This window comes from Calonectris borealis, chromosome 10 (genome assembly GCF_964195595.1).
Source record: "Calonectris borealis chromosome 10, bCalBor7.hap1.2, whole genome shotgun sequence".
Taxonomy (NCBI): domain Eukaryota; kingdom Metazoa; phylum Chordata; class Aves; order Procellariiformes; family Procellariidae; genus Calonectris; species Calonectris borealis.
Genome location: NC_134321.1, coordinates 22,606,862 through 22,627,781, shown reverse-complemented (window position 1 = coordinate 22,627,781; position 20,920 = coordinate 22,606,862). Strand labels below are relative to the sequence as shown.

The window sequence follows — 20,920 nt, the reverse complement described above, 5'->3', positions numbered from 1 at the left end:
CCACCAGGGGACCCGCCGGCGGCCCCGCGGCCTAGGGCGGTCCCGGAGGCCAGCGGGAGGCCGCAGCGTAGGCGGCTGCGCCCCCGGCCGGACCCGGGCAGCCGGCAAGGCAGGCGCGGTGCCCCGGGCGGTACTTCGACCCTGCCGCCAGCCCCGCCGCTGCCCCGGCTGCGGGCGGAGATGCCCGGGAGGCGGCCGCCACGGCCGGGGCGGAGAGAGGGAGGGGGCGGGCGGGAGGCGGGCCCAGCGCTAGGCCCGGCGCGGCGGGGGGCGGCGGGCGCTGCGCAGAGCCGGGCTCCCCTCGGCGGCGGGCGGAAGGCCGGAGGGCGGCGGCGCCATGCCCGGCCCGGCAGCGCCGGGGGCGGCGGCGGGGCCCGGCCCCGACCCGGAGGAGAGCTACGACTTCCTCTTCAAGCTGGTGCTCATCGGGGACGCCAGCGTGGGCAAGACCTGCCTCGTGCAGCGCTTCAAAACCGGGGCCTTCGCCGAGCGCCAGGGCAGCACCATCGGCGTGGACTTCACCATGAAGAGCCTGGAGATCCAGGGCAAGCGGGTGAAGGTGAGCGGAGCGGCGGCCCGGGGCGGAGGGAGCGGCCCGGCACCCCGCCGCTCCGGTTCCGGGGCTGGCGGAGCGGGCGGGGAGCTGTGGCTCACCTCCCAGCCCGGCGCCGCGGAGCTCCGGGCCGGCTCAGCCGCCGAGGTGCCGGCGGGGCCGCCTGGCCCCGGCCCGACTGCCGGAGGAGGAGGCGGCGGTGGCGAGACAGCGGCTGGCGGCAAGCGGTGCCGCCCGCCCGCGGTGCCCCGCCTCAGGGCAGCTCCCGCTGCCCGTGCCCCCGTCCCGCGGCCGGCTGGGCTGTGCGCGGCTGCTGCGCTCGGAGGACGGGCTGCTCGGCGCCGGTGCCGCCTGCCCAGACAGCTCCGACGGGCGAGGGGGGACCCAGCGTTGTTAACTTGTTTTGCTACGGCAGGATCAGCTGCGTGGCCGCAAGCCGGGGTGGTTCCTCATTAGCACCACGCGAACGCGGGTGAAAGCCCCCCTGCAAACCCGCGCGTGGGGACACGCTCTGCCTCCGTTGTGCTGTAACTGCAGCACCCCTCTCTTCAGGCGGGCTGCTGGCCATGGTGCATTTACAAGCTAGAAGGAACCTCTGTCGTGTTTCCAGAAGGGGATGTGGAACTGGCAGATTGAGAGAAGCTGGCAGAGCGGTTGTTAAATCCGGCATATTTAAAAGTTATCTTAAGACACTGTTTACAGGGCATCTCAGAAAGTGCAACTCTTACAGTTCTTCTCAAACCAGAACAAAGCAACCCTAAATCTGACTTCTGCTTTTCTTATGCTGGAGAAAATCAGCTCGTCGTTGGGGTTAGAAAGAGGATACCTGGTGGAATTACCCTCAGACTCTCAGTGGCACAAATTCCCTACAACAGACTTGGCCAGAAGCATGATCGAACAGCAGGAAAAAAGGCTTAAAGCACCTGCAGTTTGTAGGGGGCTGCTGGAGTAAGTCCCTTCACCAGCCCCCTCCAGAATGGAGTCATACAACTATCCCTACTTATCCCCTGTGGGACTAAAAAGAACTTAATGCAGTCACTCCCTGGGAAAGATCATGAAACTGTAAAGCTTTTGAGATGAAAGGTGACACAGAAATACAGTAATTGCAGTTGAATTTTGGTCTGTGTTTACCAAAGTTGGTGGTAAAGTTTTCTATTGTCTTTTTCTTATACATTAACTAAATAAACTCTGCTTAATTTGTAATTAATAGTTGCAGAAAATGGAAGAAATGAAGGCTTACATTTTTTAGGAAAAGGAGGGGGATTAGAAGTTCCACACCTAGCAAAGGTGTTTACTTCTTTGGTAGTATGATACCTTTTCCTATCATGCACAGCTGGGGTTAGCAGTTGAAAAGGAAGCTCAGATTTTCTGTTTGTACCTCTTCTGTGCTTTCTAGCAAGTGAGCTGTTAGAAGTGGGGTTTCTCCTTTCAGATTGAAACCTGGCTCCATTTGAATGCCAGGCACATAGAAGGTGACAAATGTGTCTGTTCCTGGTGCCAGGGGTCTCAGCCACAGGCTTCAGGAGTGGGAGAGGACTAGCCCAGGAAATAATCCAAACTTCCTAGGTGTGCTTTCTTATATTGTCACTGCTTACACCTGAATATTCCTGTATTAGTAGTCAGTCTGTAACAAAACCTGTGGATTATTTCTAAATATTTTACAAAAAGCAAGTAAGAAAATGCAAGCCTCCTGATGCTTTCTTTTGCTTTGGATTGTTCTGTACTTCCACTGAGGAAAAAATTAGGGATGCACAGATTGAAGAAGAGTATTTTAAGCATTACTTCAGGCAAATTAATGCAACATTGTCGCTGATTTACCTTACAGACATTTTTGTTAGCTGCTGAGTCAGGGACACAGCTAGAATATGAAAACATTTGCTTAGAGGTTTTTTGTTTGGTCTCTCAAGGTGTGGGTTGTATATGAAGTTTAAATTCCAGTCAGGCTTTTTCAGTTGGATTGAGATTTCAGAGCAGTCCATCTAATCTGGGTAGATTTGTTCAGCATGTTATAGGAAATAGAAAACAGGAGGCATTTTATTACACTTTTGTGAGCTCTCTTATAAAGTAGGTAAATCAATTCTTACTATCAGGTGTGTGTATCTTGCACATTTGACAAATTTGGTTTTGGTGTAGGTTACAGTGATTCTAGGAGGAAGCACTTTAGCTATCTGAACAGATCATCTCCTAACCCGTTAGTAAACAAGCCTGTACATGTGCTCTGCGAGAGATGCACTGTGTTTCTCATTGTTTCAGTCTCAGTCACGTGAGACAAACTTGTAAAAGAGTTTCAGATAAATTGTTGATTGGGATGCCTCAAATTAAGAGATATTCAGGACATGTTTAAAATAAAGGTTGTTTGACCTTACAAAAAGATGCTTGCAAAGCATGCCAGGTGATTCTCTGTGCTGCTCCAATTTCATTATGGGTTTATGCTACTCAGGACAGTATCTTCACAAGGAATGCAAAGGCTTTTTTTTTTTTTTTTTTTTTTTAAGCAAATAGTGCAGGAATAAGAAAACTACCATTTTTATGTTTTATAAGCTCATCTCTAGAAGTTCCTTCAGAACAACAGTGTGTACAAAAAAAGTCCCAAGGAGCTCTTGAACACTACTTGCTCCACATCCCCAGTGGCCTAAGCCTCATTTTCAGTCAGGCTGAGGATAGTATTACAACACAACTGAGTGAGTATGAATCAGACACTTATTTTGAGATTGAAACAAACATTTTAAGGTTAATTGTGTTAGTGTCCCTTTCTGTTTAAAATTTCAAATGTTGTCATTACAGTTACATAATGTTTCTGAAACATTTGGAGCCCAAGGATTTTAAGTCTCACTTCCTTTTGATGCATTTTTGTTGGATAAGGGAAAAGAAGCATGTTGGGATACTGAAGGTTAAGGTTCTGCAAATAACTTTTTTTTTTTAAACTCAAGGCATCTTAAAGCTGTATTCTTTCAAGTGTCTCAAATGATATTTCATACACTATTGCTTCATCAGCTACTGAAGCTGACTAAACTTCATATATAAAGAGACATTAGCACTTGAGAAATGAGCTATTCATGGGCAGTCCTGATAACCGAAGCTTTCTCTTTAGAAATAAAACAGCAAAGCGCTGGTATCGTAAGCTTCCCCAGTATGTGCTAACCCTGATTTGCAGAGGTTTACCACTTCCAGAGAGGAAGAATATGTAAGCTTGTCTGTGCCATCCAGTATTCTGTTTCTCTTCTTGTTCTTTCTTTAAGATTTCCAATTGCAATTTGAGGTATTGTCCAGTGGGATTATACAAGCCAGTTGCCTCTGGGACAGGCTGTTGTGAGCCATGGGCTCTTGGAGGCATTGGAGCTAAAAGGCAGGCCGGTGGCACAAAGCCAGGCAGGGATTTGGCAAATCTAGCACAATGGGTTCTAGTGGAACTTCAAAGTCAAAGCTACCTGTGATGACCACCTTGATTTTTATCACAAAGGCAAATTCTGACCAGCATATATCCAGAATTTCCTCTCCTCAGCTTTATGAAATGTCTGCAGTCTATCTTCATTTAAAAAAAATGCTCTAGTATATGCTGTTTAACAGGGTGAAATTGTGGCATACTACTCTCTGTAAAATACATCCTCCTTAGCTGGCTAAATCCTAGAGTACAGACTGTAGTTCCCAAAAGTTGTGGTTGTTGATTTAATGCATAGTGATTAAAGTCCTATTGATAAAATAATTACTTGTTCTTTGAGTGATAGAAAGAATCTGGCAGACAGAACAAAAATGTTTTGTAACTGTTATGTCACTGTAAGAAAAGATATTTATAAAACAGTGGAACTAAGATTTTACATAATGATAGGCAAGGACATTCCTAAGTCCAAGTCCATGAATCGTGGTTAGTAATAACAAAATTCCTTTTATTTTGATGAATTTCCTCCTGTGAACTGATAAATCAGTTGGGTATCTTTAATGTCTACTTTATGCTGTCATTTCGTAGGTTTTACATATACTGAATATTTTTTTCCTTTATGCATTGTTTTTCTCTCTCTTACTGTATCTTTAAAAAGCAGCAGGAGAGAAGAACATTTGAAAACAAACACATTTCTTTTATAACAAATACTTCTTTATGGATCATTGCACTTTTTAATTTACATGCTTTTTCAGCCCGTATGATATCAAGGTTCTTGGCTTTTATTTAGGCCTCATGGCTGTAACTATATTCCTTTCAGAATGGCCCAAAATGTAGTGTGTCATTATCTGGCCAAATTGCAAGTAATATAAAATTATGACTTCTTAACTGTCTTGTCTCCTGACTATTGTATTTAATAACGTTGCTAAACAAATACAAATGAAGCTATTGCTTATTACATGGAAGCAATATTCTTTGATATCCAGAGGAAAGTGTAGCTCTCTTCTCTGTCAACTACTTTGACACTCACAATGCTACAGCAAACAGGAATGCTGTATTCCCAGCAAACAGGGATTTCCTCATCCTCTGAAAATTTTGTAGGGAAACAACTGAATGGAGCAGTTTATCCTAACTGTTCTGTGTATGAATATCACTTTAAATTTAAATACATTGCCATACAAATGTTAGTTTTGTTGCTTTTGGCAAAAACGGTATAGATTAAGTTGCAAGATTGTTTCAGTAAGTCTCTTTAGGAGCAAGTATTGTGATTTGCCAGTGTACAGAAATGTGTATTATTGTTTGCCATTTGAGATGACAGGATTTAGACACAGTCAGTTGGTTAAGGATCATTTAGCACGGTCTTTGCATCCACCATTTCACTACTGGGAAATTTTATGGAAGTTGCTATATTTTGAAGAATTCATAGCACAAAAGTGACATTTCTATCTTTGTAAAGGAAGGTATCAGCTATAGGATGTACTTAGTTATTATTAAGGCTGCTTCACAAGCAAAAGTAAACCTGAACTCCCGTCATGCTTTAGAAGAATCAGGAAAGTACTTAAATTATGTAGGAAGGAAGGGAGGGAGGAACTATTTAACGAGTCTTGAGGCCATTTGTTAAGCATTAACCTTTGATAAACAATATGTTTATCAAAGAAGAATCCACATCAAACCATTTGATAATACTCATTTACTATGCTTTTGGTCAACCTGTCACTCACCATTTTCAACACTTCCTCTATTTCTATAGTTTGAAACTCTGCTTCCTTTAAGCCTATCAGACATCCCAGAATGATCTTCCAGAGACCCACCGTAAATTTTACCACCTTCTGTTTCTCCTTACAGCAAGTTGAAACATTCCTTGTTTCAGTTTTTCTCTGGTGTCTCTCATCTTCCCATCATGTGCCACTGTGAAGAGCCTGGCTCAGTCTTCTCGATAACCTCCTCACAGGTACCGGACAGCAGGTAATAGGTCATCTCAAATCCCCCTCCCATGCTGAATAAGCCTGTTTCCCTCAGACTCTTCTCACAGGGTATGTACTCCAATTACCTGACCATCTTGATGGCCCTCCGCTGAACTTGCTCCAGTTCTTCAATGTCTTTCTCGTACAGGGGGCCCAAAACTGGACACTGTATTCTAGTTGGAATCTAGTAAGTGCCAGGTAAAGCGTAATAATCACCTCCCTTGATCTACTGGCTTCACTCCTGTCAGTACGGCTCAGGATGCTGTGAGGATACGCTGCTGGCTGCAGGGCCTTTTCAGCACAGCTGCTCCCCAGCCAGTCAGAGCCCAGCCTGCGTCCTTGCAAGGGGTGAATAAGATATATACCTGTATCCCCCTTCCCAACGGGAAAAGATGAAAAAGCAAATAGGAAAAGATGTTCAAGACTTTGTCTAATGTACTTATGGAAAGCTCCAATTCTACAGTGATTACATGGAGTCATGAGAAATCTTACAGGAGTTAATACTTGGTTTAGCACTTTGCTATTCAGTACTAGCTAGTGATAAGGGCTCTGCTGTCCAAAAAATCGAAAGCTAAAAGCAGATCAAAATAACCAGCTTTTGTAAGTAAATGGGCATTCAATAGTGAAACAATTAGCACAAGAAAGGTGGCTCCTTGTCTTTGTTCACTTAGGGTATTCTGTCATATTCCTTCTGAACAATGGGTATTTATTCTCTGTTCTTTATGCTGTCCTCATTTGTCACTAGAGGTGGTCCCCCTGAAGGCCTGCTACCAATCTCTTATTTCATAGGTGGTTTTTCTTTGTATCCTCAGATGAATTTAACACAATTCTCCAACAATCCCAACTTCCCTCTGTCTTTCTTACAACAACATTGTTGCCAAAGTAATTACAAAATCAGGAATTGCTTAAAAAGGTTACTAAGTGACAGACGTGGCTTTCGTCACATTATTTACAAAGCTGAAGCACTTAAATCGAGGAAATAAATAATTAAGAACTTTGTGTCATATACTGCATATGTGATACACTTATACAATACAAAAGAATATATGGTCATATCTTTTTTTGTAACCTGTGGCTAGTACAGTTCATTTGGTATTTTGATTTTAATATCTAACTTATATTGAGGGGCTTTTAAATGAGAAATACTAAGACTAGTTTTTCCCAAAGAATTTGAAATTGTTATTTCTTGTCAAGAATTACATACTTGTAAATATAGTTTAACAGACAGACTATATAAAATTTTTACTATAAAATGGTGGTTTCTTTTTCAATAGAATTGTCTGAAACGTATCTCTGTACACCTACTGGAGAAAATAGTGTTTACTTAGGATCAGAACTGGTATTTTTGTAACGACTTAAAATTTTTTTTTTTTAATCATATATCAGACTCATTCATGCTATACAGAAATACTTTTCTTAGAGTTTTCTAAAGATGCTGTCAAGCAAATTAGCTATATTTTGGCTGTAGGAATACATCTTGCTTTAAATTAGGTAATCTGCTTCATAATACTTGCACACTCTCTGTATATCTATAGTGGGTGTTCTTAATGACTTAAAATAAGACAGTTATTAAAACTTCAAGCAATGTAACAGGACAGGTTTTCAAGCTTCCAAATTGTAAGGAGCGAGTTGTTATTAGCCCCCCAAAAAGTACCTTTGCATACTGAGCATGCTGCAAGGCAGACCGATTCATAGTAGCTGAAGCTACTATCTCGGCATAAGTCTGCCAGAGGAGACTGTACAAGGACTCCTTACTCAGCTTCAGGTGAGTTTATTGGATCGGTTCACACCCACCTTCAGCCACAAGTTAAACTGAAGGGGCATATTCATGATTGGTTCAAGACAACTTTGCCACTGCTCTAAAGGATCGTTGCACCTTCCTCCCTATGCAGTCTGCATGCTTTCAGTACCTTATGCCTGCGTAATTAGTGTTAACCCTTCAATGGAAAGGAAAAACCCTATTTTTCAGTTACATTAGTGAATTAAGCCATATGGTGAATCAGATTAACAGGTGCTAGTTTCAGTGCAGGGAGAGGGCAAGGATATGCAGCTGGGATGGCAAGTCTTTGATGACAGTATGGTCTTAGTTTGGCTTAAGCAAGTCATTAAACCATGCCCTTATTTGACTGACCTTCCCTGAAACAAAGAGTGAGCACTCACCTGGCTCCTTCTGCCAGCAGAAGTGATGGGAACAGTGACAAACAGGTGTGTCAGTTGGCTTATCTGTTTGCAAAGAAAGTATCAGCTTATGGGTCTAATACATACTGTAGTCTCAGCAATGAAAGCAAAACTGCAACAAACTGAAGATCATGTAAAAAAGCTAAATGATTCAGAGTCCTTACACGAAAGAGGAGTGACAAGTAGGGGAGCACAAACTTCAAATGCCTGAGGGAAGGAGCCTACCTGGAGGACGTGGGCTGGAAGGAAGACTGCTATTTGAGCTCCTGAGAAGGTCAAACCTGTGGTCTGTGCTATTCCCAACAGGACACTCAGGGCTTCAGCAACTTTGTACATTCAGTCCTGTGAACACACAGACATAAATGCTTGAGTAAAAAAAAAATGTGTGGGGGTGCTGTGAGATCTTGCTGGTGACATTTTGAGGTTGCTCTATCGCTATTGAAAGTCTGTGGAAATTGGGGAGGACCAGAGAAAGGCAAATACTGTACTCATCTTCAGAAAGGGCAAGAAATCCTGGAAACTGGATTGGCTGGTCAGACTGGTCAGACTCATTTTGGTCCCTGGGAAAATCATGGAGCAATTCTTCCTGGAAGAATTAAGTTTTGACCCCACTTTAAGCAGGCAGTTGGCTTTGTCATCTCCCAAAATCTGTCCCAACCTCAATGATTCTGTGATTCTATGGAATGTACTTATACAGACGTTTTCAAAATCCAGTATACAGCACAAGGCCCAAGACTGGCTTGGTCAGTCACTCTGCAGGTAAATCACTTTTATTTATACCAAGTGAAAAGTATAAGCTAAAACAATTTTTTTTTTTTAAATTTAAAAAATTTATAATTCTTCTGTATGCACAGAATCTCTCAGACCTCTCCCAAGAGTTGGGTAATCATCATTAGCCTTGTTTTGCACTTGACCTAATCAAGTATTGAGATTTAAAACTACGTAACAGACACAAAGGTCTAGTGGGAGACTTGAGTACAGAGAACATCATACATAAACCTGCCATGAACTTCCTTGTCTCTAGTAACTGTCTGTTGACTGCTCTAAATCATTATCTGTTCCATTAATAATCATTGCTTTTTGGTTTTCTGTTTTCTAAGTCCATTACAGTCCCTTCCCCTCCTCTGAGAAAACTCTTACCAGGACTGAGAAGCACTTTTTCATTGGATTGATTCCTTTTAAGCTGTACATGTATCATTTGGGATCTAAATGCTTGGTTAGCACAGGAAAGTGATGTGATCAGTACAGCCTTTTCCAAAGTGAAAGTTTCTGCTTAAACATGCAGCAGAGTCAGAAGATACAAACAAAATACTAATGTGCAAAAGAAATAAATGGAAAAATTATTCCATATTATTTGGTATAAAACATCACTGGCGCATTGTGTTAAACTGTTGTCAGCTCTTTAAAAGAAAGAGGTTCAGAGAGAGGGGACCTAATTAATAACAGATTAATAATAATCTTCCACAATATGGGAAGATTAAAAACCCCAGGAGTATTTGCTTATGTCCTGCCTCGGTTAAGAGGAGGTGCAGAATATATGGAATGGCACAAAAAGACAAGCAGTGGTCTCTCATTTATCATTTGGGGATGGAGAACTGGAAGTGCAACAGAAGGACAGGAAATTCTTTGGTTCCATTGCTACTATATATTGAAGCCAAGAGATTTGAAAGATTCAAAAAGGATTAGAGATTTATATGGAGAATGAGAACATCTACAGTTACTTTAGATTAAAAGCTCCTGGAATATAAGTCATCATGTTCCAGGACATTAGACAACTTATAAAACAAGAGTATTTAAAAAGAAATTTTCCCTACAAGCAGGATATTGTGTTTGTCCACTCTGAGTTCTTTGGCTTCTTCCTCTGGAACATCCACTACTGGGAACTCAAACCTGATACTAAACTCATAGTTCTTATGCTGCTGGATTTAGGCAAAAGTATGTAAGCTAAGCATTTCTTCCTCCTACCCAGATGTAATGTCTGTTCTACCACCTAAAAAAGGACAGGTGACTAGACTGACTAGATCTTTGACCGACATCACTGAAACCTAGAATTGCTGGCATTTCTTTTATACATTCTTTTATACGTTTCATGTATTCTATATATATTCTTCTAATTGTCTCATATTTGCTTATAAAACAGCATCAGTGCTCTCAGAGGATACCACCACATCCTACTCCACTTGTTACTGCCCCTGTAGCAGAACTGGCATAAACCATGTCAGTACCTCAGATAATATGCTAGCAAAAACCCACTTGTAGTTTCAGTGACACACCAGATGACAAACGGAGTGGCTTGGCTATGGGCTAACACCTCGTTTTGCTAACTCTGCTAGAGAAGGTGACAAAGGGGTAAGGCTGGATACACAAAAGTGATTTCATAATCTGCCACAGAAGTTCTGCAGGAACCCAGAGTGTCTCAACTGATACAGATATAAACTTCGAGCAGCCAAGTGCAAAAAGGTTCTCCAGGGTATATTACTAACCTTAAGTCATGAACAAAGGACTAGAAAAATGTGATGCCAGAATGTATTACCTATAAGGGAGATTTTTAACAAGGCTATTGAATCAAGTCCTATCTTTCGATTCAGGAAAGCTTGCTAGCCAGTGTCTCACTGTATGCTTTGTTTTATTTAGTTGCAGATCTGGGACACGGCTGGCCAGGAGAGATTCCGAACTATCACACAGAGTTATTACCGCAGCGCCAATGGAGCAATCCTAGCCTATGATATCAGCAAGAGAGGCTCTTTCCTGTCCATTCCTCGCTGGATCGAGGATGTGAGAAAGTATGCCGGCTCCAACATAGTACAATTACTGATTGGTGAGTTAAAAATATTAATACTAAGTGCTACAGGTTACTGTACAAGGTAATTAGTTGCAATACTTGTTTACGATGGTTAAAAGTTTTATTTTTGGTTGAAGTTAAGATGTATGTAATGGATCCGATTGGAAATTTTCCCACTTCTTTTTTTCATTTGAAGGTGCTGATTCATCAGAAGAGAAATGTTTTGCTTTGATTAACTTCTGTTAAGAAATAGCCGGCTTCGTATCAGAAGCCACCTTTGAATCTTTTGCATCTCACTTAATGGAGAACTGGGTACCCAAGATTTCTAGGTTCTGAGGCACAGCTGCTGTGGAGCTGTTCTCATTATAAGGATTATAAGGTTTCCAGGACCCAAGGAAGCCCCATCGTATCAAGCCAACATGTTTTGGCAAACTGGAACACCCACATATGTCAGCAGACGGGGGATTTTGGAAGGACTTCGGGGTAATCAGGGTTTGTCAGTTCTCTGCTAGAAGTTCTGCTTCCCAGCCCCAATGTTTCCGACTCAGGCGTGGCTCTCGGGGCTTGTAGACCCGCTAGAACAATGTCAGTAGTATTCTAGATTTCCCTAGGAACCAGCAGACTGCTGGTTCCAGCAGTTGCTTTCACAAAATGGTTTTAGCTTTCATTTCGAGCCCATTTTTCTTCTGTTAAGGTCTACAGACACCACTCTTCAGTTATTGACTTTTCCTATTCTCCATATGAGTCATCCAGAACTACAGGTTGGAAGGGGCTTAGGACATTATGTAGTCCAACTGCCTGCTCAAAGCGAGGCTAATGTCAGGTTGGTCAGGGCCTTTTCAGTCAAATTTTGAAAATCTCCAAGAATGGAAATTCTGTAGCATCTCTGGGCAACCTGAGAACCTCCTGCTAAATACTTACTCTGACATAAAAGGTCATTATAAATTACTCTGTTGTTTCTTCCAGGAAACAAGTCTGACCTAAGTGACCTTCGAGAGGTTCAGCTGGAAGAAGCTCAGAGTCTGGCTGAACACTATGATAATATCATCTGTGCCATAGAGACCTCTGCGAAAGACTCCAGCAACGTGGAAGAGGCTTTTGTGAAGATGGCTACAGAGCTCATGATGCGGCATGGAGGCCCTATGTTCAGTGAGAAGAATACTGACAGCATCAAGCTTGACAGCAAAGACGTTGTAGAAGGCTGGGGGTGTGGTTGCTGATATAAGCTAGGTGATATCCCTAACTTTACTGGAATTTAGATGGTGCTTCACCCTAATGCTGAGTAGCACGGTAGCCATATTCTCCTCCTGTGAAACCAGCAATTTTGTAGAAGTTAGACACAATCCTGTTTGCTTTGGTGTCTTATTTTTAAAAAGGGACTCTTGAGAGGTAGTCCTAAAAGTCAAGCCCTCTGAAAAACTTACTCAACATTTGTCGCCACCATTTTCTTTTCTGTAACCTTCATACAAGTTACAAAAGTGGAGGAAACAACTTTGAACTGGTAGTGTGGGGTGGGAAGACAGATGGTTGGGGAAGAGACTGATGCACACCCAAAGTTCTGAAGCATTTAGCATGGGACTGTTGGCAAAGGAGGTCAGTTTTGGAATACGCAATCTTGACAGTGTCTCTTTAAATCCTCAGCACTCCACCAATGACCAGTGACAGTGTCTTCGATAAAGGTATTTCAAGTGTCAGAATACCCAACCTTTTGATTACAGGACCAAATAAATAGCAGTCACCTGTCCTAGGGCATATGGATTGCTAGTTAGTATTGGAATAGGCCCAGGTGGAGAAGCCTTCTCTCAGGTTTTGTAATTTTTTTAAGTTATCATTTTAACAAAAAGCAAAATCAGCCTGAGCAATATCATGTGACTTGCTGTCAAGCACAATTGGACCAGTGTGGTTATTTTAAATACAGCCTTGAGGAAAGGGTAGATGCATTTCATTTGTTATTGTTTGCACAGTGATAGCTCCCTTTTCCAAGTGAGTATCATTGAGTTTTTGCCCTCAGGTCTCTTAATTTCATTCCGTAATTCAAGACCTGCACCACTGGAAACAGGAACTGGACAAACCTTGAACTGACCGGTAGCCATGATCTCCTGCCATGTGCCTAATGGTCACACACAGGGTTAATTCTGGTCATACATTTGACAACATGTTACTAGAGTGTTTATTGCTTAAGTGGCATAAGTGGATTTGGTTTGGGTTTTTTTTAAACCATCTCTTTAAATACAGTCTGGGCATATAATGGGAAAGACGATCTCAGAATAGCTGAAAACTGCATGCATTGCACTTGGATGTAAGAAACCAGCGTCTTTGAGTGATTCACTCCCAAATTTGTACTCAACTCCTTCCCTCTCCCTATCACAAGTTACCAATTGCTTTTCATTTCTTTCACTGTTGATCAAAAGTCTACATTGTTAAGTATAATGGATTTCATAATTCAACTACATATAGTTGTCTTTCAGATTCAGCTCTGTATTATATGTTGTAAATGCAGCTGAAGTACTGATGGCAGTCCTCTCTGGATTTATACTCTCAAGCACCTTACAAAAATGGATTTGCAAAGGGAGCAGAAGCAGGATTATTTTTAACTCTGCAGTTAAAGCAAAGGTGTTCAGAGGTGACAAGTGATCTTTGCAATCCTGATACTTTGAAGGAGCTCATTTTCAGAAGGCAACCACTTAAAGTGAAGTCACTTGTCCCTGTTGAAAATCTTGATCAAAAAGGACCTGGATGGTTTGCTACGAGGGCTACACCAGTTTTTAGCCATTCAACATATCCAGTATCATGAAAATTGGGAAGATTTAAGAAAGGGCTAATGGATCCTAATTTCAATACTATTCATCTTCCTACAGAAAATATTAAACCATTCTCTTTTTTTACCATTACCAAAAAAACCATTTCTGTTTTGAAACTATGAGGTAGATAATTGAGGACTTACGTATGCTTTGTAGCCTGCTTGCTTCTAATCTAAGGGGTTAGTTTTCAAGTTTCATAGTTGTAAGAATGAATGGGCCTTACATTTTTCAATTAGTATAGTTTTCACTATTCCAATGTTTTATATGGAAGGGCAGGTTGAGCTGCAGTACTCAGTAGTATTTTTGGATAGTTTTCCAGGACATTCCCAGCTCTCTTACATCCAAAGATAACAGGCAATAAGAGAAAATGAGAATTGTCCAAACTCTAGATTTGTGAGTGATTAGCAAACCTGGTATTCCACTCTCGGAAGAAACTATGAAGACTGTCCAAGCTAAAACTCAGTCCTGGTAACTGCTTTTCCTTCTGGTTAGATGGTCCTTAAGATACAGAATACTAGCAAGCATTTGACTTTGTGTCATGACATATTATAGTTTACATCTGTAGGTCACAGTCCTGCAGTTCTGCATGCTTGAACATGGACCCTCAGATAAGCTCAGCCTCCCACTATTTGCAGGATTAGTGCCAAATTATTTAAGCCATGCTGATAAAAATTCACACGCATTTAACAGTATTGCTACTACTCAGACTGAAATCTGTAGTTTACATAGTAACTCATCTTAAAACTGGAGCAAGATGCAAAATGAACATAAATCCTGCTTCCAATGCAGTCAGTGAATGACTGTGTTTTTACAGTAGATGGAGAACTGAGGAATTATTGATCCATTTCCTTAGTTTTGAGGTTTGTTTAGTAATCAAGTAGAATTAGACCAAGCACTATACTTTTCCTTACAATTTGCCCCTGTGTATCTCTTAAGCTAGTCTTGAAGGTTGAAACTCTATCTGCAGGTTAGTCTGTTTCAGTTAGAAAACATGAAATAGTGTCAGCGATTTGTTCGCTGTGTTTTCAAATGAAGGCACCAATTCAGATTAGTTTTCATTTTGCTGTAGAAAACCGAGACTATGGCTTTAAGTCAGCTTTAAGGGAGCTTTGTCTTCTAACTCTTGGCTCTTCTATGTTGCAACAAGTGTACAAGTTTGCATGCCCTACCTAACTGAACAAAAGCGAACAAAGAAATAGACTGAAGATCCGGTTTATTTTTTCAGGTTAGTAGCAGATATGAATGACAGTGCTTGGGCTGTCAGTAGTAAAAAGCTATTTCCATTACCAAACCCTTTCTTTGTCTATTAGTAATAGCACAATACTCACTAGGCTGATAGCTTCTTGACCAGAAATAAATTAAACAGTAAATGTAACTTAGAGCTTTTCACTCCCCTTCTGAAGACTTTTTTTAAATCCATAATTCACACACATAGCTATGGAATTCAAGTATTAGGAAGACAGTCCTGTTGGTTTAATTCCCTTAATCCTATTGAAACCAAAAGGATACCTGGGTGAAGAGAGTGAGTAGCTATAAACCTGAGATTTACGGGTAAAAACCTCAGTTTCAAATCTTAGGTTACAAAACTGCACTGATGTACATCAAGTGAATAATTCAGTAGTGCATGATCAGAGTTCACAGCATAAACATTGCCAAGAAACCTGTTTACTGGCAGTTGAACATTAACAAGACTATGGTGCAGTAATTGCTTTTAAGCAGATCTCCTTGGCTGACCATGTATTTGCATTAGTATTTATCATTTATTTTTGGCAGTACCCAAAGTGTGCAAAATATTACAAAAACACAGAAGGGGACATTGATCCCTGCCTTGTAACACTTAGGAGTGGAATGCAGAGGCAAATACTGAAATGAAATCATCAGCAGAATGTGGTTTCCAGGAGCATGGGCATTGTTATCCTTTGTATTGATTTTGATTTAAGCTAATTTTATCTCCAGTTATTCATCCAGTCCACCATCATGGATGGAACTTCTACAAATATTTATAATTATGTAAAGATAATGCCAAATAAATGTCAGCCCAGAAACCTGCTAACATTTGCTTTGCAAAACAAATTTTTTTAAAAAATTTAAATACTTAAGAACAGAGGAGAAGTCCTAATGATTTCATCACTCTCACTGTACTGGAAAGCAGGTCACTTTTGGGGGGAGGGAACTACAAAACTAAATGAAGCCCAGCTAATACTGCATAGATTTCTAAGAACTTCATGAAAAGTGGAGCTCTTCCTCTTTTTTTTTTTTTGCCTTTAAAGATGATCATATTTATTTGAAGAATAGAGCTGATCGTCACAGGCAATATACATGCGTTACTGCAGTAGTACGCTACCGTATGTATACGCTCACACAGTAGCACCCTTAAATAACATTAAAGCCTTTCCTTGATTTGCCCCAGTATATATTGTCCCACTAAGATTTACTCCTTTGTTACTTAATCTCATAGTCCCAGCCATGGGACATTTGAATGTCTTCTGCCATCTCATGCCAATCCTGAGAGAACTGGGAGGTTCTACATTATAGGCAGTAACATTAATAGGGTAATAACATTATTAGTTTCTCTTCATGGGATTGTTTTACTCAATGTTACAATGACAGCCTCTTTAAATCAAGATGAATTTATATGTTATTTCATTAATAGAAATTGTTTATCTTTACCTATCCTACTTCCAAAACATTTATATATTAACAGACCACTGAAGTTTACCTTATTGCATTATTTTGGGTAAACAGTGTGCTGGAGGAAAATGAACTGAGAACAATACATGCTTTGTGAAACTGAAAAATAAAGTTACTCTCCTTTTGGTATCTTCCAGCCTTGAAGAGTGCTCAGTTTAACGCCTCTCAGTCATTCTCTATGGAGACTTTGCAGAAACAAACCAGGTTATGGGCGGAGTGTGCAACCAGTAAACAGGGAAAATCCAAGGAAACTGGAGCGAGTGCTCTTGTGAAGAGGTAGTTCTCACATGACTCGCTTTGCCCCATGTAGCTTGTATTCCCACCCTTGGGGTACAAGAAGTGAGGCAATTAAAGAGCAACAGATCCGAGGTCATGTGTAGTTCTTGGTGGAATTGAAAGGAAATGAATCCCAAAAGTTTAGGCTAATCATCCTAACCACTTAACTATCCTTTCTCAAATGATATTAGGTTGTTCGATCAACTAAAAGGCATTCTAAGTTTACAAATTTGGCAATAAAAGATGCCACATTGTTAATGTAGATTAATAGTTACATTTCATTACAGTTGTATAAAGTGTAGTGAGTTCAGAGTCACAGAGCAGAGTTCTTTATAATTGGGCTGTTCTCAGATTTGACAATTCTTTTTCATGCTATAAGAAGAGTCATAGATTTGGGAAATACTGTCTCAGTTTTATTTTTGTAATATCTTTTGGTGCTGATCATCCCACTGAGATTGCAGTTAGAGAACCAGCCTCCTGGGTATCTTAGTTTTTACTGTCCAGGTAATGTTAGACTTCTTTTAACTCTGTTGAATTGGGTTATAGAGCTATTCAAAGCAGCAAAAAATCTCAGATGGAAGCATTTAATTGCAATCCCCACTGCGTACTTTAGAAAACAAACCCAAACTATTCCACAACTAGCTGTTCTGATTTCCAGCACAAGTTCAGCCCTCTGCATCTTTTTTATCATGTCATTTTAATTTACTTGGAAAAGAGCAAGGTTACAAAATCAAAACAAACCAACCAACCCAAATGTATATTTGCTGTCCATGGAATTGTTGCCAGAGGATAGATAAAAATAGCCAGCATACTCTCCTATCATGATCGTAGGTAGCATTTTTTTAATATGACTGAAAAATGTTAAAATGCACTTTAAAAATATTTCTTTGAGGCACAAAAGGGTTGCAATTTTTTTTTTCATTATGTCTTTTTTAACAAGGGTTTCTATTACTTGAATACTGATAAAGGCAGTTACCTGTATTACATTCATAACTTTAGGCGTCACTGAAGACAGACTGTGTCAACAATTGTCTTGTTTTTCCATATGAGTCAGCGGCCAGTGGAAAACAAGGGAACAGAATAACTTCACAGGAATGAGAAAAGTGAAGCCTGAGTAACAGTCAGGGATATTTAGTCTGATTAAACGTGTTAGGCTTAATCAACGCTTACTCAGTTCAAAGAAAATACTTTCCTTCCCCAGGGTAAGATAATGCTCTACACAAATAATTATGGGTTTTCCTGTTTGCTTTTTCTACAACAGAAATTTGACTGCTGTCTATACTGAAGAAGAGTGGACTGCTAAACTAGTTAAGTATAGGGTTACAGCATAGTTTAACATTTGGAGAGATATTAAATTGGCTTAAAGCTGTATTTAGAACCTATTCCTTCCATTATGAGGTAAAAAGTACTTCTCTCTCTCCCCCAGGACACCATTTGAAAACCTTTAGAAGATCCAAGATACCTTGATAAAAATTTATTGAGGCTCTCTTTATCATTAAAAAAGTCACTTTCCATGTTTCTTTTGCAAGATATTTTTAGACTTAATTGTGTTATTTCCAATTTGATTATCCAACTGAACTGCTGACATTGATTTCTACTTTCTTTCAACCTCAAATTTAACAGAAAACAGAGGATTAATCTTCCTATCACAAAGCGCTGAAGGGCCACCAGATTTTTGCACGTGTATAGCTATCAATCATCTGCTCCTGTAACAGTTACTTAATATCTGTAATGTGTGCATATAATACGCTGTACTCTGAAATCAATCAAGTCCAGCTTTGCGATCATTCATCCAAGTAGGTAGTACAGGTCAGGGTAAGGTATTAGGTAGGTATAGCAGCTTCACAAAGCTGCTTCTCTTTAAGCCACTTCTGTCTAAGGCTTACCTAGCCCATTCAAAATTTGCTATTACAGCTAAATTACTACAAGGGAACTATTTTCCTTTAATCAAAAACATAACATTAAAAAAATCCTGCATTTATATCTTTTAATTTTACAAGCCTAGACTAGGATACTTAAGAACAGCAGTCACCTATTTTAAGCTTTCATAAAAACATATACCTTATCATTGACTACTGTGTACGAGTTTAAACCTTAATTTCCCCATAAACTCACTCAGACATCTTAAAGTACACACTATGCAGATGTAATAGCTAGCTAAAAGGATCCAAGTTTCTGTAAATTTTAGCTTGGAGAAAGTACCTTACATATTGACCAAAATTGTGGCAAGCTAGCAGTTATGATTTCTAATTGTTCAATCAATACAAAAAACCCTTATGACACAAAGATTATCTTCTCCGGATAAAAGCAGAGGAAGACATTACATGGAAGACTGTATTTCCTTAGAAATTGTCTTTTTAAGGCACCTGACCAACACAATCTGTATACTTCCAAAAGCCAGTCTCTTTTCAGTAACCACTAAGTAACAGCCTATTACACTGCACTGTGCTGTAGAACATGCCATGATAAACACCTGTTTTTTTCTGTAATAAATTCTATGAGCAATATAGGCTCATGAAGATGTGAGGGAGTGATTTTGGGTATCTATCTAAACTATTGTATGTGAAAACAAGGGTATGAAAGATTGCCCTTTGAACACGGCATGCAAACTTGTCTTGACAATTTGAAGGTACTTTTAAAAAGCGAGTTAAGAGCTGAATTTTCAGAGACATTAAAGCTGCAGACAGATGCCTATCAATGTCTTCAAAAGCATCTAGTTACCATTGCCAAAAAGCACAAAACTTGTATGGAACTGGTTTTGCACTAAAGGGAAATAGTTATCAGAAAAAAAAATACATTAATGTGAAAGGCAGAGCATCCTGATTATTCTGTGTTTTTCATGTTCATTCCCTATTTCAATGCTGTGCGTAAGTAAGCCTTTTTTCCCTTTATAAATGGTACTAGAATAGATTATTCTAAGTGTGAAAAGTAGTTTGGTACTTGACGAAATAAAATGCTATATAGATTTTCTTAAGAGAGTGATAATATTGATGAGAAGAATAACTGTGCTAATACAGTTTGGTGGTGTAATATCAGGGATTCACCAGACAGAGTTAAGTTGGAACGGTGCTACATACACATACCATTTCAAAACCAGAGGAAGCCAACGGATGAGATCAGACACTGCCCTGCTTGCCAGACATAAAGTAGATACAGACTTATACTGAGCAGAAGGAGAATTTAGTTACTTGTAACAGTTTTTAAAGATTTCTATTTTATAAGTCTGTAAGGAGAAATGCTAAGATTTTTGCTAGTCAGATATGCTCAGTGCTGTCAACCAGCTTTTCCCTCTTTTGTGCCACACTCACTGATATCTGATAGATGCAAAACCCACAGCTCCAGAGACTAGATAGCACTCAAGTGAAGCTGGCTCACACACCTGTTGGGGAGAAAATAAAAATCTCTAATTCATACTGAATTCATTCACTGCATTCCAAAATTATTTGAGGGGTTTGGATGATAACAGTGTTAAAATTATTCTGCATTTTCTAGGACAAATCTGTTGCTGTTTTTCAAGGTTTCTTCAAGAGATGCAGGCTGTACATTTCTAATCATCAGTAACTACTTTGCTTTTAAACTTTCTTATCACAATACTGACTAGATCATTTGGAATATGAGGAGACAAGGGAGCAAGCTTGCATACTACAGTAATTTTTTATACTTTACCTTCATCTATTTATGAATTTATTATGAAAAATATTTTTAAACATACAAAACCTGCTTTTTGTTGTGAATTTTAGCAAAGTAGTGGATACATTGTACTGTGTATCATTAAAAAGGTTTAATTAAAGTAAACATTTGGCAATTAATACCTTTTGTTGTTATTTTATGCATGTACTTTGCTGTGGTTTATTATCAGAAACAAAATCAAGTTTTAAGAAATTATGTATCCTATTCTACAGTGCTCTATGGTCTTCTACTTTTACATAAGATACAATCTAATGTACTCTTTATTAAACAAACAGTGCTTCACTCTCTTCCTTTTATCCTTACAACTGCCCATCACTTACGTAAATGCATGCACATTAAATAGTTTCAAATTAGTAAGCTCTCCAACATACCTGGCCGGAAGATTAAGAAGAAAACCAAAGTCCGTAATGTTGGAGAAGTGCAAATAACTTTTTCAGTGCTTACAATTAAGTGTAAACAATGTAGTTACAACTGTACCTTCCCAAGGGAACATTTAGATCCTGGATTTTATTTAATTGCTGTAAATTAAACAAAGCAACACCCCTTTCTTTTAGCTTGGCTCTTTAATTCTAACGTCAGTAGATGAGCATTTTTGATCCGCAGGAGCCA

General features: G+C 40.0%; 1 protein-coding gene across 1 annotated transcript; it reads left to right on the top strand.

The window, feature by feature from the left end:
• The first annotated feature begins 313 nt into the window (after positions 1-313).
• On the top strand, positions 314-20,430 carry RAB43 (RAB43, member RAS oncogene family). Its single transcript, XM_075159405.1, has 3 exons — positions 314-559; positions 10,706-10,889; positions 11,820-20,430. The coding sequence occupies exons 1-3, from the start codon at positions 338-340 to the stop codon at positions 12,071-12,073; spliced, it is 660 nt and encodes a 219-aa protein (XP_075015506.1). The 5' UTR covers positions 314-337; the 3' UTR covers positions 12,074-20,430.
• The last annotated feature ends 490 nt before the right edge of the window (positions 20,431-20,920 follow it).